This window comes from Larus michahellis, chromosome 1 (genome assembly GCF_964199755.1).
Source record: "Larus michahellis chromosome 1, bLarMic1.1, whole genome shotgun sequence".
NCBI lineage: Eukaryota > Metazoa > Chordata > Aves > Charadriiformes > Laridae > Larus > Larus michahellis.
The window spans coordinates 155,692,776-155,711,405 of NC_133896.1; the positions used below are offsets into that span (position 1 = coordinate 155,692,776).

The 18,630-nt window shown below is 42.4% G+C and overlaps 1 protein-coding gene across 2 annotated transcripts in view; it reads left to right on the forward strand.

Moving 5' to 3' along the window:
* SH3RF3 (SH3 domain containing ring finger 3) overlaps positions 1-18,630 on the forward strand; it is a 251,446-nt gene that overhangs the window by 190,436 nt on the left and 42,380 nt on the right. For both annotated transcript variants that reach the window (XM_074560610.1, XM_074560620.1), the window contains exons 5-6: positions 11,185-11,285; positions 15,369-15,539. In XM_074560610.1, the coding sequence (XP_074416711.1) occupies positions 11,185-11,285; positions 15,369-15,539 (272 nt within the window). The remainder of the gene's footprint in view (positions 1-11,184; positions 11,286-15,368; positions 15,540-18,630) is intronic.

Here is an 18,630-nt window from a genome sequence, read left to right on the forward strand (position 1 = left end):
ACTAGACATGAGTGAGGGTCCCAAGCTTGTCAAGTAAATGACACCCAGGTTTTTGGCATTCAGAGTGACACATTTGGACTTTTGAGAGATGTGACAGACTGTGGCTTTTCAGTCCTTGTGCTAGTCAAGGGAAAAACCATGCACACTCTTTGCTAGAGTCATGTGGAGACTCATTCTCAGCTAGTAAACCACAAAAATCAGACCATGAAGCAGAAAGTGTCTTGACTGTTCTCCCCCATTTTAACAGAACCGGTGTGCAAAACCCCACTCATTTCGCAGACCATTGTGACATTTAGGCACAAGTGGTAAGGGACAAGAAGGGCCCTGTGTTCCCTGTAACAATTTATGATTATCAAAATCCAGCCCACAAGAAGGTTGGTTGGGTCCTTTGCAGCAGATGGGAAGACACGTAATTGGTGTCATGGTCAGAAGCACAGCTAGGGCTGGGGTATAACGAAGCCACTCCAGTGTGCCCATGGTGGGAACAGGTTTGGGGAGTGGTTCTTCTGCCTCAGGGCGTAAAGCAGGCTTGCGGAGAAAGCAGCTGAGCACATGCCTCCGTCACTGCTGGCCAAAACTGTCTTGGCCACAATCCAGGGAGGGGAGAAAGAGTCTTGGTCGTTCGGATAAACCTCAGTGAAAAGAGATCTCCCTCTGTCAAAAGCATTATTGCAGCCCCAAGTACCCAGTCACCCCAAGTGTGGCATTTGCATGTATGAATACATGTCTCTGCTTTTGGGGGCCTTACTATTTGCTTTCTCGTTTGAGGGATTTAAGTATTTTCTTTTGCAAATTTTGCTAGGAATGCGGACCTGTTGGGAAATAAAGTGGAGCTGATGTTCTCACTATATTCTCTTTGCTGTAGGAGCAGCCTTCAGAAAAGTGCTTCACTGTTGTATGAGTAGCAATAAAATCACAAGAGCTACCAACATGAATTCACCTGCTTTCAGCCTTCTTAGTTAGGTCTACAAAGAGTCCAGAATTTGCCTCTTACAAAATTTACATTAAAATTGTGCAGCTATATTTATATATCTATTAATCCCATAATAATAGGGGTTACACTTTAGTTAAAAATGTCAGAAATTCAGTTCTTTCTTTACCATCTGCTAAGACCTGACATGGCTCTGAAACAATTAATGATGCAGCCTTAGACAGAAAATCAGTTCAGCATTTTTCTTTTATTCACATGGCTGAACGCCAGCCGAAGTAGCATAAACAAAGGGCCCCTGAGCTCTTACATCAAGGAGTTCGAGGCAGTGAGAATCTTGTCTTTGGATCGTTTTGCTCTAAAATGTGTTCAGCATTTTTAAGGTAAATGTCCTGTACGTCTTGTTTGGGGTTTGACATCTTGACAACCTGACTCTACTGCTGCTTCGGAAGTGCTCAGGGGCGTTGCTGAGAGCATGGGCAGCTTGGTAGGACAGCTGTGTGTGTAGCTGCCAGACTTACCAGAGAGCTCTGCTGCAGGAAGATGTCTCACCTTTCTTTCCTTGCTTGAAGAGAAACCGCCCTTGAGTGGTTCTCTCTGTAACCATCTCAGGCCCCTGCTAGTTTGCAGCAGCAAATTCAGCCAAAGCATATTTCTTATAGGGGAAACAACAAATTTACAGTTTCAGTGCTGACTATCAGCAAATTTATGCCTTTCTTTTCAACATTAGCATCTCGGTTTGGTTTATTGTGTCTTTATACCACATTCTTGAATTTTCCAGGCACTTTATCATTGTTTATTTAATAGATCTCCTTATAAAAAGAAATAAAGGACTTTTGTTCAGTTTAGTAGGTATGAGCTTCTCTGGTACATATCAGGATTGGTATTTAGCTTGCAGGGAGGTTCTAAGTTTTTTAGAAGTTCCACACAGTTTTCCTATAGACTGTCCTTTGAACAAGCAGAATTCAATTACAGGAGTTCTTGAATGGCATCCAGTCACCTACCTCAGGCAACTGGCTGGTGCCTCGCAAAACAGTCTTCTTAAAACAAGCATCCATTTTCCTTGAGGACCTGAGGCGCCTGCATCTGGGGCACCTGCTTTCTCTCTGCTGACATGAGAAGAAACAGAGACATTGAGGGTTTCTTACTCTAGGAACTTAAAATTTAGGTGCAAATTTCAGATGTGTCAGTAAATGTGGAATATATTCCACCCCTTAGAAGTGATTTCATGCATGGTACTATATTCCTGTGGCTTTTGTCAATTTTGTGAATTGAAACCAGACTTTCATGCCGAGCTGACATGTTTTTATGAGTTGTTAGACTATTATAAGCCTCCTGCTTCTCCAGGAGGGCACAGATTTTTGCATATTGAGCACTGACATGCAGACCAGAGTATGAAATCACATGTTTTGAAAGTACTTCTGCATATCATTAATTTAATAATTGAAGACTATAGGCCTTGCATAACACATTCGTTATTTTTTAAGCAGAACCAACTCAGCTGTTTCGCAAAAGCCAAGGTGCATTTTGAAACGAGTGATGGTCTAAAAAGTATCTTCACTGACTGCAAATGTAGGAGTGCTCAAAGGTAGAAGAATCAACTTCAAGACACCTCAGCTGACTAGAATAGTCTCTGGAAGACTACAATAGCCAGGATACAAAGCATTTATTTTTCAAAGAGGTGATGTTGGGATCTTCGTTTCGCTTGCAGCCAAATTTACTTCTCGTGTGCTTTTTGTTGCATGCTGAGTATCACTCATTAAACATAAGACCGCCATCTAAAAGGCAATAGTGCCTGTCCATCATGTAGAATGTCCTATCGTGCTGGCAAAATGGATTTTTATTGAAGGTGTAAGTAGTGCTGCAGGCCTGTGATGCAGCTGAAGCTGAATTCGGGTACGGGTGCAGAGGAGCAGTTTGTAACTGAGCCTCCCTGGGGAGCAGGGAAGGTCCTCCTGGACACTAATCGTGCCTAGGCCTCAGATGGCTCGTCTTGCTTCCATTTTCATCCCTTATGAATTATTCTTCCCTGCTATTTGGAAAGGTCATAGGTCAGCACTGCTCCAAATCCCCTGGTTTTTGACAGAAAATGCATCTCATGAATAATGAAGTGTGGCTCTGTGCACACCAGGATAACAGCTGAGTGAGGAAGAAAGGATCCTCCCCACAGAAGGAGCTTCTATGTGTGTTTTGAACAACTCATCACCATGCACAAGAAGTCCATTTGTATCTGCAAGTGTTCGTACAGGCTCCTAACCAGAGGCCGCATGTTCAGGAAAAGCTGAGAACAATGTCTTGCACGCTCCCAGTCCCAAACAGCAACAGTATTTGACATGAAAAATGTTCATTGAAGTGTCTCGCTATATAAATCATTTGGAAGTGTGACTCCTTATCAGTTATTTAGAAGTGCTGAATTTTAGCTGAGAAAATGTAATAGCAGAAGTCTGGTTGAGCCTTGCCTGATAACCTAAATGTGCTGACCATGAGAAGCATACAGATTATACATAAAATCCGGAGAATAAATATGAACCTTGAATTTTCAAGTGCACAACAGGTTCTCAGAAAAGAAGAGAAATTTGGATATTTTTCATCTTTGGCCCAGAGTCCAAATTCTGTCCAGCCTGCTCTGCTGCTGGCTGTGAATGAGAGCTGCCTGGACATCCATTAATGAGAGTGAGTGAGCTGAAACCAAGGGCAGCTATCTCAGGAAGCGGCACTGGTCAAAATGGCAAAAGAGAAGTAATTAGTCCAACCTGTGTTTCTGTCATTTAGATCCAAATATGTCATGAAAAGAGCATAAGGCTGCTGAAATCAAACCTAAACTACTCCATGGTCTTTGTACGTTCCCAGTTCTATTCTGAATTGTTTAGAACTGGTTCCAAACATTGCCTGTTCATTGCATCTCTGTTTTAAATAGCTTTGTAAAGAACTCTTGTTGAGGGTTTTGGAGGTGAGAAGGAGTTAATTATTTTTTTTTAAGCAGAGCATTTTGGGCAGGTATGTGAGCTGCATTTTTTTTTTTTTGGACTACCAACAGGTCTTTGAACGTACTCTGTGCATATTGGGACATATTACATTATCTGTCAAAACTATTGCAAATGAGACACATGAGCTCTGACTCAATCTATTGACTGATTACATAAGCTACCAAGAATCCAGGTCAAAGCAAAATTGCCTTTCAGAAACTACCAGTTTAGAGACAGTGTCTTCTCTTTATCCTATAATTCGCCTCATCACAAATACATCTTGAAAGATTTTTCAAGAACTACAAAATCAAATTTTTTACAGGATCTAGGAAGAGAAGGTTGTGCTTTAGAAGGGTTATTCAACTGTGCGTGAAATCCCATTGCCTGTAAAACAAAAACAAAATATTTTTTTTCCAGATGCTCCTCAGGGTAGTAACGCAAAAACATTTTGCCACTGAAATCATTTTTGCACAGGGCTAATCCTGAGGCTTTACACTACCTGCCAGTCAACTACTGATTTGGAAGCCTCAAGAGCAAGTAAGGCGCACTCTTGGTATTTACACTATACCACAAAATCCTGTCCACCCGGCACACACTATGTGTACATGCATGACATTTGAACAGAAATGACTACAGTGTGTATTTTCCCTTTTATTTTTGTTTGGATTTTTTGTTTATTTGTTTACAACTACTGTCTCCCTGGAGGGGGACTTCCTACAGGAGGCATTGCACAGGACCCCAATGAGTTTGTTGTGCAGTTATCAAAAGGATAATTATCAACGTGGGATTAAATTAACATCTTTTAGAGGTCAAGCTTTCACTTTAAGCTTTCCTGTCACTCTGCATTTAATTTTTCATGTTCTTTGATCCCAGAATTGCAAGAAACTATTTAGTATAAAACCATTTAAAATCTCATGGTGGAGAGCTAGACACTGGTGCTCAGTGCTGAAAGGGTTAGTCTGAGAGAGAAACAAGGCTGAATAAAATATAATTCTCATGATGCTCATCCACATGATGCTTAATTAGTCCTCATTTGGGAGAACTGAGAAGCTGCAAACTAGAATAATCAGTGCTTTTATGGATGGTAATGTCAGATGAACATTTGGAAGATGATGACAAAAAATATTTGTTTGGTTTTTTTTTTTTCGCCAACTTGCAGCCATCCTTAGATTGCAGGATAGTGGAAACGGAAGCTCAGAAAATACGTTTACGTGACTTCTCCAGCTCTCTATGTAGCTCCATGAGCTATTCACAGAAGACATGGTCTAGATTTATTGGCCTACTATAAGCCAAAAAATAATCAGGGCTAATGTGGTGCTAGAAGAGGCTGGCATAATATTCTGCCTCACCTTTATCCACAGCCGCAGATACTTACAGGTTCTAAGAACCCCTCAGTAAATGCTAAATCGTATAAATTTAGCTCCATTTTTTGCAGGAAGGAACTGTGTATTTATGCAGCTATTTATGCAGCTGCAGCTGTTATCGCACACATTTGTTTGTTTTTTACACACATGCCATTATAGAAGAAAAAGTCTTACTCTAGAATTGCTAAGTCCGTTTCAGCTCCCACTTTGGTAATTAGCATTTGATGAGGCTACTTGATCTTCCATGTAACACTTTTCATCAATACTTGGTGGCACTACCATGCATTAAGTGCTAATACATTATTTCTAGGAACATTAAGGCCTGGAGTGATTGTCACAGTCATTGTTTTATGGAGTCAGCGAATTAGAGAAACGAGTCACAGGAATCTTAAAGACCATTAGCCTGGTTTTTGTGATATTTCCAGAGGATGGTATGTCAGCCTGTGCGAGTTGAATGTTTGAGTGTTTTTCTCTTATTTTAAAGTAATATTAAAGAGAAATTTAAAGTAAAGTAAGCTGTAAATATGCATTCAAGACATTAAAAGAAATTTTCCTGTGAATTAATGAATGTCATAAGTGCCCTCTGGTGAGACAGTGCTGGATTTGCTTTGAAGTCAAAATAGAGATTTCTGCTTGGTGATTTTCTAGATGATAAGAACACTCGTCTGATAGCAGCAGCAATTCTTTTTCAGTGAAGGCTGCTGCAACCTGCAGTATCATTGTACTCTGTTCCTAGTTTTATCACTGTCTTCATGACTCCTATTCCCCTCCGAAACTGTGTCCCATGCTTTTGCAAGGCACTTCACTAATCCCTACAGGCACCATGTCTTTTCAAATTAAACCACAAATGAGGCCTTAAAGCACTGGTGAAAATCTAAAGTAAATCTACAAGGGAGAGAAAAAGATAGTGTATGCTGGAAGTCCAGACTACTAATTCATATGCTTTCATAGACGTGTGGATGGGAAGAGAGGGAATAAATTTGAGATAAAGTTTCAGCCCAGATGAGTGGTTATTACCTTTAATTTCCCAGTCTCTGTGGGCTTGTCAGTAGTGTTTTGCCAGGCTGGTTGCTTTTAAATATATGTCAGAGCTGACACAAGAGGTAGCAACATTTCAACAGTGTATTATTTACCCAGGAGTATATGCTATAAACTGTAATAGAAATATATCATTACATATACATTAAAGTGCAATTTGTTTTGATGCTCCTGTAGTTCTCTTGCAAATAATACTGATCAGTTGGAGGAGGAACGAGATCCATCTGAGCTTAGACATTTCAGTGATTTCTGAGGAAGTCGGAATGTTTGTTCTCACCAGGAAATGCTGACCTTCAGGCTTGACAGTCATCTGCAAAGTTCATCTTTGTCAGCTGGCTTTGGCGCTCTCATTTTGCAGGACACCTGAACAGTGCCTGGTGCTGTGACTGACTTAAGCATCTAAAAATGGTGTTTGAACTGCTGTGTGGGGATGGAGAGCAGAGACCCTGTGCTCCACTGCTGTTTTGCTCCAGAGGACCACGCTGCCACTAGGACTAGATCAAGTTTAGCCAAGCCCCAAGATACCTTTGTGCAGAGAGAGCCTTTCTTCATTCTTGGCCCCCATGTAAAGTCTCCTTGTAACAGCCAACATGGAGAGTGGGAGGAAGAAACAGACAATTTTTAAGGACTTATGAGGCTCATGAGTTACAAGGTTCTGTAAGACATTAGCTTAAGTGTCGGGGGCGGTGGGGGGAGTTGCGTTTCAGTGGTCGTAAGGAGGCTGTTCTACTCACAGATAAAAAGCAAACCGTCCTTTTATATTACTACACAGCCCATGGGTACATGACCACTTACTACACCAGAATAGCTGATGGTAAAAACAAGTGGCACAGCATGAGCTGCAGTACAGGTGATGTTGCTGTGCTACTAATGGGCACAAAGAAGCAGGAATTAGCACGGAGGTATCCAGAGGGGGTCTTCAGCATGCCTTCATGCAGCTGCTTTTCCCCGCTGGCTGGCAGCTGGGGCTGTACTGTCCCTTGGAAGAGAAGAGCTGTTGCTGTTGAGCTGAAAACATCAATAGTGGTAAGTGGTACTCAGAGGATGCCAGATTGGAGTGGGAGCGTGAAGAAGTCGGATTTGGCTGTTTCGTGGCCTAAGTAAATGGGATGAGAGTTGGCAGTGTCTAGTTCAGAAAACTGCACACCACCGTTAGAGTAAATGGCCCCCTAATCGGGAGGTGTGCTACAGTGTGATTACCCAGCAGGTCACGTCTGGAAACTCAATGGCCAAATGTTTAAAGGCATTAGAGGCTCATAAGGATACAGGGCAGCACCAAATGGCATTTTCAGAAGTGACTCTTATTACTCAGATTGCAATAAAATCCATGGGAATCAGACAGTGAAGTACTTTCTAATGCCTTCCTGAGAAAACTCTGCAAGGTGCCTGTTTTTATTAATAGGTGCGCAAGTGCCTCTTAAAAATCTGGCTGTCAGAGACATACCCTCCCGCGTAAGGCTTAGCAATGGTGAGTGGCAGAGGTGGAAGAAGGATTATGATGCAAATGCTGCGTTGTTTGGGCCTTCCCTGCGTAACGCCTGTGTGTGGCTGTGTTTTGCGTGCCTGGTGCCACTGAAAGGTGGATCACGCAGGGACGTGCAATCAGAAAGGAAGGATTTGGCACACAGACCTCTCGAAAGGTGTCGAAGCAGAGAACAAAAAAATCAGAGCATAGTCTTAGATTCCCATTCCCCTGAGCAGATGAAGAGGAAAGAAGGACATGTTTAGTAGCTTGTTCCTTAGATCATGATAGCAAAAGTACAACCTGGCTCCGGGGCTAAATAAAGAAGGAAAACAAACTAAACCCTTCTACTAGCTGTGATGGAGAAAGGCCTGCTGTGTGCTTTGGGAGGTTTATTAGTGTTACCAGTAGCTGGGGATACCCACATGACATTCTAGGAATGGAAAATGGAAAGATAAACTTCCAACAAAAGTAATCGAAAGTATGAAGAAATAGGAGATTATTATCTCAAAAAATTCAGTCACTTGAAAATCTTATTGCAAATATTATCTTGGAAAAATATCCAGCAATATGGTAGCTTATAATATGAGCTAATTAGTGATACACAAGAGAGAACAGGACCTTGAAAGAGGAGGCTTAGAAAGCCTTCATCAACTGTGCCAGGGACACAGTTTAAATACAAAGCTGGTGAACATTCAGATGCATAGTAGCAATCAGGCAGCCACTGAGAGAATTCATCAAGGAGCACAGAGGCAGATGAAGCTGCAGAGAATACTTGTGTGAAAGTAAATGCCACGATGTGAACAGAGGAGCTGAATTCAATGCAGTGGAAGGCCAGTGGGTCCTGTGGAGTAAAACCCGATGATGAAAAGTGGGGTCATAGGCAGATTGGCAAGTACACCATCGTGTCAAAGCCTGCAGGGGAGAGCAGCTAAAGAAAAACTGGAGCACAATCAGGAAGCAGCACTGACTTAGAGTTTGAATGCATATGATACTAGGCTGTGCAAAGTGCAAAAATTAATCGTTTGTAGGGTCCAGGCTGGCACCAGATGCCACAATATTACAGTAACAGGCTATAGGCAAGAAACTGAATGTCAGGTGGGTAGAGAACATACAGGACTATGGAGACTTCTTGTTGATTATTCAAGGGAAGAAAGCAACTTTGTCATCTAGCAACACTGAATGACAATTACATGATGTCTTAATCCCTAGGACTGTATGTTAGCACAAGCGTAATAGCTCATAGAAGGTATTTGGGCTCATGCTTCCAGGAACACAGACGCCACAGAAGCCACCGCTGTCGGTGTGAACAGGCAAATGGATGACGCTAACACCTACGCTGCTCTCCGGGCTTCAACTGGTCTCTCTGCAGAGACAGGCTGGCTTAGCCCAGGGTGCCTGCAGTGGGCACTCCTGGCTGGGACAGCAGCACCTCTACAAACTCTGCTTTCACCGAGGTGTGTGGGGAGAGGATCGCAGGAGCTAAGGAAGCACGTGTCTTACACTGCTGTGATCTCCTCTGCCTTTACGGTTGCATCCTGAGGCTGTTCGCTCAGGTCTGTTTTTTTCATGAGGTAAAACCAAAGTGTTTTGTCCTACCAAGAAAGGGTGGGGACCGATCTGTTTTCTGTTTTCTTGGAGGCAGTTTCTGTAGCTTAGGGCAGGCATACACTGGTGGCAGAACATGAAGAAGTTTGAACCAGCCAATTTCTCACTTACCTCTTGGGTGAGGCAGTTGCCAGGTCTCTCTGTCCAACATCTTCCACAATCCCTAACCTCATTACCAGCTCAAAATAACAAATGAGGGATCATTCTCGAACTATTCCTACATTTTTGGGTGGGTTGGGGTTTTCTTCTGTAAATTGATATTATCTCATTGACGTGACAGGCAGGATTAATAAAGCCTTAGTCACAGAACTGGAAAGAGTTCTTACTTTTACACAGAGGACTAAGAGCTGCCTGGAACCTTCCTTGTTTGAGCAAGCAGCCAGAAAGTGAGGGAAAATAATGAGGAAAAGGAGAGGTACTTGTCACTACGACTTCATGATTGAGCGTAGATGTCAGTGAGAGAGGAGACAGCTTGCTGCTTGTTGCCAAAAGCTGTGGAATCATAGAGCAGTGTCTTCATATTTTGCTGCATGATTTCCCAATGATATTGTGTTAATACACAGCAAAGCAATGTAGATTAGCAACGCAATATTAAGACATGACACTGTAATAATTATGTGGGCTTCTTTGGAATGAGATGACCTTGAAATCCATTAATTAAGTGGCAAGTCTTGGTTTAATTCAGTGTCATTTGTAAGTGCAATAAAATGTCCCTATGTTTTTGGTCCCAAAATAAATCAATATTTGCTGTTTGTTAGATAGCATTTGGAAACAGAAAAGCTGCACTGGATGTCTGTGAACTGCTCAGAATCTTTTTTTGTATGTAACAGGCTCTGTCTGGACCTGCAATTTCTGCATAAACTTTGGATCCTACTTTTTAGAGCCATTCTGCGTATGGATGTGCATGCAACATTTGGTTAGACTTACTAAAAAAAGACTTCTACTCAAGTGAACCATTAAAAGTCTCACCAGACCAGCTCTATCTTATCTTTGCAGCAAAGATCTGCTGCTACAGCCCTTGGCATTACTTCAGGGGAAGTTTCCAGTCAGGATTCGTTTTTGACATAGATGAATGGGGACTTCAGTGAGACAACTCAGAAAAAAAAGTGTTTGCCCTATATACTTTTGCTGAACATTAAGCTTTGAAAAATGAATTATTACATTTAAAATTGCCTCTCAACATTAATAGCTGGAAAAGATCTGCCCAGTTCTCTATATGAGAGCGGGGATTTATTTGCTGTGGTAAAAAGGGAGTGAACTCCTACTTTCTCCATTCGGACGTACTCCTGGTGTGGGTTGTGTTGTCACCTTTTTCTTAAGGAGAAGAACATTCTTGATGATAAAAACAGCATACAGAGATGAGACTGCATTTTGGAAATTGAACAGTATCTTCTTCTCTATAGATCCATAACCATTAACCAAAAGAGTACAAATTTTCAAACAAGCTTTTGAGGGGAAAAGATTACATTTACCAAAGAAGGTACTGTTGCAGAGATCTACATGTTGAGTTGATTTTACAAAGCAGTCAAGCAGTTTTGTGTTCTAAAACTTTTAAGATCTGAATGCAAGGTATAACTAAATTTCTCTGACAGGTACATGGAAAAGCTCTTAATAACCTAATATCCCCTGTGTCAGAAATGTATTTTTAGAACGTGTAAGGCTTAAAGATGTCTTTTTTAATGCAGTATCATGAAGTTAGAAAGCCTGCAAATTGATAAAAGATGTGATTTTTTTTCCTCTGTGCCTTCACCCCATAGCATTTTAGGAAATGGTGGGCATCATCTTAATCCTCGTATGTTCTTCTTTGTGTATTTTCAGGATTCCTCTTCGATTGGAACAGCCACGGTGGCTGGTCCCAGGACAAGTGCAATAATTGGAGATCAGGGAACACCACCGAAGGTCCAGCTCCCCCTCAATATGTAAGCAACTCATCTCAGTCCCTGCGCACTGTTTGTTTCCAATCGTGTGTGTGTGTGTGCAAGATTTTGAAATCTGAAAGCCTGAATCTCAGCTCAGGAGCATTCTGAGAAGGGAGAGATCGCAATTTCATCCATGATCCACCCTCTGCTGAAGCTGAAAAATGAGTAGAGAAAATTAAGACTTCCCCCTTTCTCTGTGAGCCCTTTTAGGCTCCTGGTATATTTATTACAGCTGTATGAATCACTGTGAAGCAAATGGAATGCCTCTCAGATAGAGAAAATCTCCTGGTGTAGTCCCATGCAATCAAACACATGGTACATTCATCATTAACCAGAAAAAAATGACCCAATTGCAGTTTTTCAGTGCCATAAACAAATGCAACAAATGAACTTCATATCATGGGCATATGGGCTTATTGAATAGTGTGTAGAATAACAGAAGGCTGACTAGATATAGAACAAAAAGAGTAGACTTCATTATAATAAATGTCTTCTAGCCTGGTTGGTTTATCTGGTACCTGTCTAGTTAAACTACTGAACCCTTTCCTTTCATCACATATACTTTATGAAAGCAGTAGAACTATATAGACATACACACACATACGCACACCAGTATTTTAAAGTTTTATGATATGGCTAAAACAAGGTCTGAAATCACAAACAAAATCATAAAATAACATAGCAAATGTGCTTTAAGGAGAATAGGGGAGTTGGAACAGAACCAAAACAGATTTGTTCTTGGCTACTAAGGTGAGACCTTCATACCTGATCTTCATACTGCACATCACTCACTGCCCCCCAGAGAGGTCTTATCATCACCCTGTGGTCACCCTGTGCAGTCTGTGTGGCACATAGTAGGGCACAAATTTATTTCAAACGTTGCCCAGGGAATCAGTAACTGGCAGTATTTCCAGTATTTAGTTGCTGAATCAGGACGTTTTCCAGCTCTCTGGCAATGCCCCTGCATCTGTGCCTCAGCAAGTCTCCCCTCCCGTGCTTCTCCTGTCGTCTCCCTTGTGAAGCAGCCTCGTAATCCGGTCTGTCATTTTGCATTTGCGAGCCAAGTTCCAGTCAAAGGGGAAGCGTTATCTGAAAGCTGTAGCAGAACTGGGGAGGTACAACCCTCCACAGAGCCCTGGGGCTTCTGCGTTGTACATATAGTCACAGGCAGCTCCCCGAGGCCAAGAACATGAGCTACCTTCTCACTTAGGCCTTTTTTTAGGGAACTTTTAATAAACATTTTAGCTTCTTTTAGGTCCTGCTCCCTAACCCTTAGCCTCACTGATTCCCATAGCCCAGAATAACTTGCTATTACATTTTTCGATATTTCAGATTGTTGTTTTAACACTTCCTTCTCAGTTGTAGATTTTGCTGGTTTCACACTTAAAATGTGGAGAATGGTGAAACGTGTCCAAGTCCAAAGGCTTTGGTTTAAGGCAAAATCAGCCTCAGCAAATGGGATCACTAGACATGATTCCCTGCCAGAGAAAAGGCCCAGAAACCCTTTCTGGGGAGGGAAGCTGCCTGCACTCAAATTGTTTTCAGCCATGTGTGAGAGCAGGCATCCCACCAGCTCTTCCACAGCCCTCTTTCTGCCAGCACATGGGGCGTACGCCTGTCCCCTTAGGGCTACCATGCCATCCACAGCCAGGCAGCAGACCCAGGCTGGTCCTGTTGCCGAGTCGGAGAAGCCCCCAGCTCATTGCAGACTAATAGAGGAAACCCCCAAGGGACAGGCATCCTCACTGCCCCGCACAGGTGGTGGGATTGCCAGTCCATGAAGAAAGTGCTGATGCCCTCCATTGTCCCACGGTCACGTTATGTGGTTATCACATACAAGTTTTCAGCAGTTTAGCCATACAGAGACTGGTCAGCATTGGCATATTGTCCAGGCTGGGCTGTCGTACTCCTTCTTTTAGTCTCTGCAGGGATTTTAATACTCTCTAAAGAGGATGCGTAGGCTCATTGTGATACTGGATATTCAGGCTTACTGGAGGCTGAGCTGGGGGAATTTGCAGGGAGGAACAGAAAGAAACCAGTAGGAGAGCTGGAGATTGCTGCAAGGGAAAGCAGCCTATGATCCACTTAGGGTAATTTTCCTTGCACCTTCTTCCAGCATCTCAACCTGTAAATTACATTATTACATGTAGCCCCTTGGGGAAAGGGCTAAGTAAGTCTATCTAAAATGCTCTGTCCTTGACCTCCTGCTTTACCCATACCTTCTGAATATGAGCCCTGTGTAAGCAGCAACTTAAAAAGGGGTAGTCAAAGCCGTAGTTTCTGCTCCCCCGAGTGAGTGCAGTCTGGCACTTTCTGTTATGTCCTAGCAGAGTGCAGTGCTGAAGGATTAGCACTGAAGCATGCAACCTTATTTCATGTCAGGGTGATGCATTTTAATGTTCTTCAGTTCATATGTAGCCTCATGTTTTCCATCAGGTGAACAGCTACAGACCTGCTCAGGACCACCTGGTTATATAGACTAAACAAAAGATGTGCAGGATGGTTTCTCCCATCTGTTGACTAATGAAATACAGTTTCTGATTAGGTCTTTGTACCCCGTGCACGTGGTAAACAAAGACAGGCACATCAGCCTAAGCACGCCCCAAGGAGCCGTTACCAAATATTTCATATTCTGCTCATTACTGCTGTTTATTTACTGCCTTCAGAATAAAAATAAGGAAATCTACTGGTACCATAAAGGAGTAGAATCAGGAAAACTAACAGGATTTATTCTTCAATTATATTTCCTGGAGAGCAGAAGTAAAAAGACATGTATCATTTTTATTGGCTGCAAGTCTACAATCACAATGGTTATAGTTTTCATTATTTCTCTGGTTCGCTGCTCTAAGGTGGGCAGCAAGCCTCTTCTCACCCACCCCCGAGCCTAAGAGCATTCTGCTGCACTTTGTAGTGTAAATGCACTTTCTGTAAGTGTTTCCCCATTTGTCCTAATCTCTCTGCAATGCCTGGAAAGCACAAATAAAAAAAACACTCAAGAAGGCACAACCTTGATCAAGAATTATCAGACATCCATTTCTGCATTTGTAGAAAGGCTACAGTACTAAAAAAATACTGCTATTTACAAAGAAAGTGTTGTTCTGTGTACGCACTCTTGCTATCCTATCCTGACTTTCCATTATTCCCCAAAGTGCAAGCAATCATTCTTAATTTTCAAGAAGAATCTCTCTAAACAGAGAGAATATCTTTAGGGACTTTAAGTTGTTGTCATTTCACAACATTAGACACGTCCCTGAAGTAGTAACGGAAGAACGAAAGAGAGATAAAAGAAAGATTCTAAACAAAGAGAATAAATAAAAGCTGTAATTAAATAAATAAAAAGTTCTACATATTAGGTCCTCTATTAAAGATTAATTAGAATACTTGCCTGCAAAACATCCAAAGCCAAATTCTTCCACTTCACTTGCTTAAATAAAAATTCCCTTGCAGAATTTGGCCTTCTGTCACTTTTTGGTTTACCCACATAATACAAGAATTACTATACCAGTTCAGAATGGTTTGGTGTGTTGTGTCTAAAACTGGCCAGCATAAATAGCATTGAGAGAGCTGCAAGAAAAGCTGACTTAAATGTTTTTGAAGTAACCTACCCATAAGAAAAGTTTCATCTGAAAATCCACAGTAGAGGTGGCTCCCACCCTGGAGCATACAAATATATACTTCATCCAGACGTTAGGCTTTGCAAAGCCTTCCTGCTCGAGTCCTGGTTACTCTGGCTGTCTCTGTAATTGCCATGTCCTTCTGGAACTGATGCTAAGTCCTTCCCTTCAGTGCTGTTTTGCAGCAGTGTTTTGCTCTGATTGTGCCCTGAGTGAGAAGGATGTCCTATGAGTTTCTAAATTATTCCCTCCCTTTAATCTGATTAGTTATTTCCTTATTGTCTTAGCATCCAGTTGATCTTGCCTCTGCCATTTCTTGTTTGGTATGCTGTAATGATGTCCCTTTTTAACCACCGTTTCTGAGCAGTGTTTCTACTCACCGTCTGCTCTGTGGGGCTGGAGTCGAAGTGGGACAGGTGGTGGTTGGTGTCAGCTGTGTGCTTTCTTCTTGTGTGACCTCTCCCTGCAGCTACCTAGCCCTGTATGCTTACAAGCCTCAGAAGAACGATGAGCTGGAGCTCCGCAAAGGTGAGATGTACCGGGTCATTGAGAAGTGCCAGGACGGCTGGTTCAAGGGGACATCTCTGAGGAGCGGCATGTCCGGCGTCTTCCCAGGCAACTACGTGACGCCTGTTTCAAGGTGAGGACCGTTGGCCAACGTGGATATGTCTGAGCTGGGGCTGAGAGGGATTCTGAGTCTGGAGGATGCTGAAAATAACGTAGCTCTGCTTTGAAATCACATTCCCCTTCCAGAAATTTTCTGGTGGCAATGCATACTTGGGTAACGAAACTTGCTGGTTGTAGCATGGGGTTATCTATGTTCCCAGAAGACTTCACTAGTTATGTTAGATGATGGCATTTACAACCTACGATTTTACAGTCTGATGAGCCCAAGTTTTACTGTTGTAAAGAAGCTCTTGACTGATTTTTTATTGCTATAAAACTACTGGACATGTAACAGGGATAAACAATATAAGGAATGCTTGTGTCTTGCTTATCAGTAGCTCCTCATATAGATTTTTTCTTAAATCAAAGGTCTTGGATCATTTGGATCAAGACTAATGTTTGAACCATTAAAATTCAGAAGTGGTAGGAGAGTTCAGTAAATTGTCTGATTTTAGCTACCTTTGTCTCAGTTGCAGAAGCAGAGAAAAGGAAAGAATAGCATGTTTGGGGAGGAATGCCATTTGTCAGAGTTTGGTATTGGACAACACCAAATCAAAGGGTGTTTCTGATCTAGAGCCCACTCTGAAGTAGTCTTCAAGCTGAGGAGAAAGTTCATCAGTGTGTCCTAGACTGTTTTGCCCCACATGCTCCTTGCAGGCCAATGTTGCCATGTGTATGGCCATATATCCTTTAGAGCAACCATGGGTTTGCAAATGGAACTCACTCCTTCTCATATGCTCTCAGTCTCTCCTCCCACATGCCCACAGTCTCCACCATCTTTCTCTCCTCTCCAGAGAAAGGCACCTCATAACTCAGACAGTGTTGATTTTGAAAAATTGATCGAGGTTTGTTCCATCTTCAGTTTATGTCAAGCTTATAATATGTGGACTGAGCAAGACCAAAAGTTAAGAGCGGATTAGAAGACGATAACTAAACCTGCTGACAGTCCTAATATTACATTTCAGTCAAAAAATAACATTAGTTCATGGGGTCTTCACTGTTCATCAACCTAAATGTATTTACCTGATTTTATAGAGCCCCTTGGCTGCCTTCACTCCTTGCCTATTCAGCTCTTAATTAGTAAAGAAGTTTGTGCTGAAGTGTTGGTGATCTGAATCAGCAAGACTTTATTAAATGCGGCATGTCACAGCTAGAACAAGACAGAGAGAAGTGCTAAAGGGCGAAAGTGCTTTCCACAAAACCCGAAAGCAGCTTTATGATTATATTTATGATCCTGTGAGCTAATTAAGTTCCTCTGTAAATCACCCTCAGTGAGAACAGCGAGAAAAATCTGATAGCGACAAAATCTCCTATTTGCTGCACTTTCTACTTACTTTGTTCCCCTTTGACAGCAAAGCAGAGAATTAGATTCATGCATGTTTTTCTGCCACTCCCTACAAAACCCAAGAAAAAGAAGTTGCCCATGAATTTAATAACACGGAACTAGATTTACAAGATGCCAAAGCACGTGTGTGAGCAGAGCATGGTGGAAAAAGGACAAGACCCTTTAAATGGACAGACAAGCAGAGAAAATTTGCCATATCCAACATCTATCCAGCTCTGTGTGAGTCACAGTTTCTGTACCTGTCAGTGTGCATGTTTGCCTGAACGCAGCTTTCCGTGGACTATTAGGTGTGCTTTTCTGGCAAACTCCATCTAGTGCAGATGGCCAAGGCAGCTCCAGCTGAACCTTGCTGCTATCCTGCCAGCTCTTCACAGCAGATGACAGACAGTCAAGATTTCCATCTGGTGGGATTCCCAGCTTTTCCCTACCTGGAGGCTGATGAAAAAAAAATTGTATTAAAAAAAAAATCAGATTCACTTAGCAAAATGTAATCCGGGCAAACTTTGCACGATGAGATGAGTCAAGGATTTTATGACACTACAGTGTTGTTTTTCCTCCTGTGATTTTGGGGGGAGCAGGGACTGGGCAGAAGTGATGGCTGTTTTTGCACTTTTGGACCATATCTTGCAGCTTGTGTTTGGGTTTCTTTCCATCAGAATTTCATTCTTTTGGCTCTTCCCTTTTCCACTCTTAGTGTTGCTTCTTCTGTCTTTCTTGTCCTCTGAACTGGGACAGATTGTTTAGCATACTCTTTCTTTCTGCTCTTCACCTCTCTGTGTTCTCGCACAACAATTTTGGGGCCACAGAAGTCCTCCCAATCCCAACCCCCATAGGTTGGCCTTGCACCCTTTCTGTTGTCCTCTCCTCCCTTGCTAACCCCCTGCACTGTCTCATTTCCATGTCCTCCACCATACTTTGTTCGGCATCATATCCCCTCTGCTGTGCTTTCCTGGAGGAGGACCTTGGCACATGGAGCAGCCCGGGAGAGAAGAGCACAAAATGAACCCTCTGTTTCATGGTGTCTACTGCTGGGGAAGGAAATTATTCAGGAACCTCTGTAAGAAACTCAAAGAAAGAGCTGCTGAGCAGTTTGTCCATTGGTGTCCTTCTGTCCGCCCCAGTGATCTCCTGCCCCCCTCAGAGAGTTTCTAGCTCAGTGGTAAGAGGATCAAGACCTGCTGAACTCATTGCATAGGACAAAGAGCCTCGTTCCTTCCCTCTGAGGTCTACCCAACCACTCAGATGAAATACAAACTATTCATACAGTTTAAGTGAGCAGTGAAAGAAGGGCCGATTATTGTTTGGATTTTCTTTTCAGTAAGGTCAGCTGCAATCCCTTCTCTTTTGCGTTTCCTTAGCAAATCTAAGCTAGGGCTGGTTACACTGGTAAGGTAAGTGCTCAGCCAAGCCAAGCCCTGCCAAGTCTGCTGCTTTTCAGTCCCTTTCAACAGCCACACACAGACCTGGTGTTATCCATCTTTTTTTTCACCCTGTGGGGCTGTATGCAGGTTTGGTCCTAAGAAAAGATCTCTGAGTCTGTTTTAATTATCACTCCATTAGTGCCTGTAAAATAGCCTCTGGCACGCAAAATGACATTTGGGAGATATCCGTTTCTTCTGAATTTAGATTTGTGATTTTACTAGGAACTATTCAGACAGAGAAGTAGCTTAAGAAAAAAAGTGATGAGAAAAATTATCTTTTCCTTTTTTACCCTGCACTT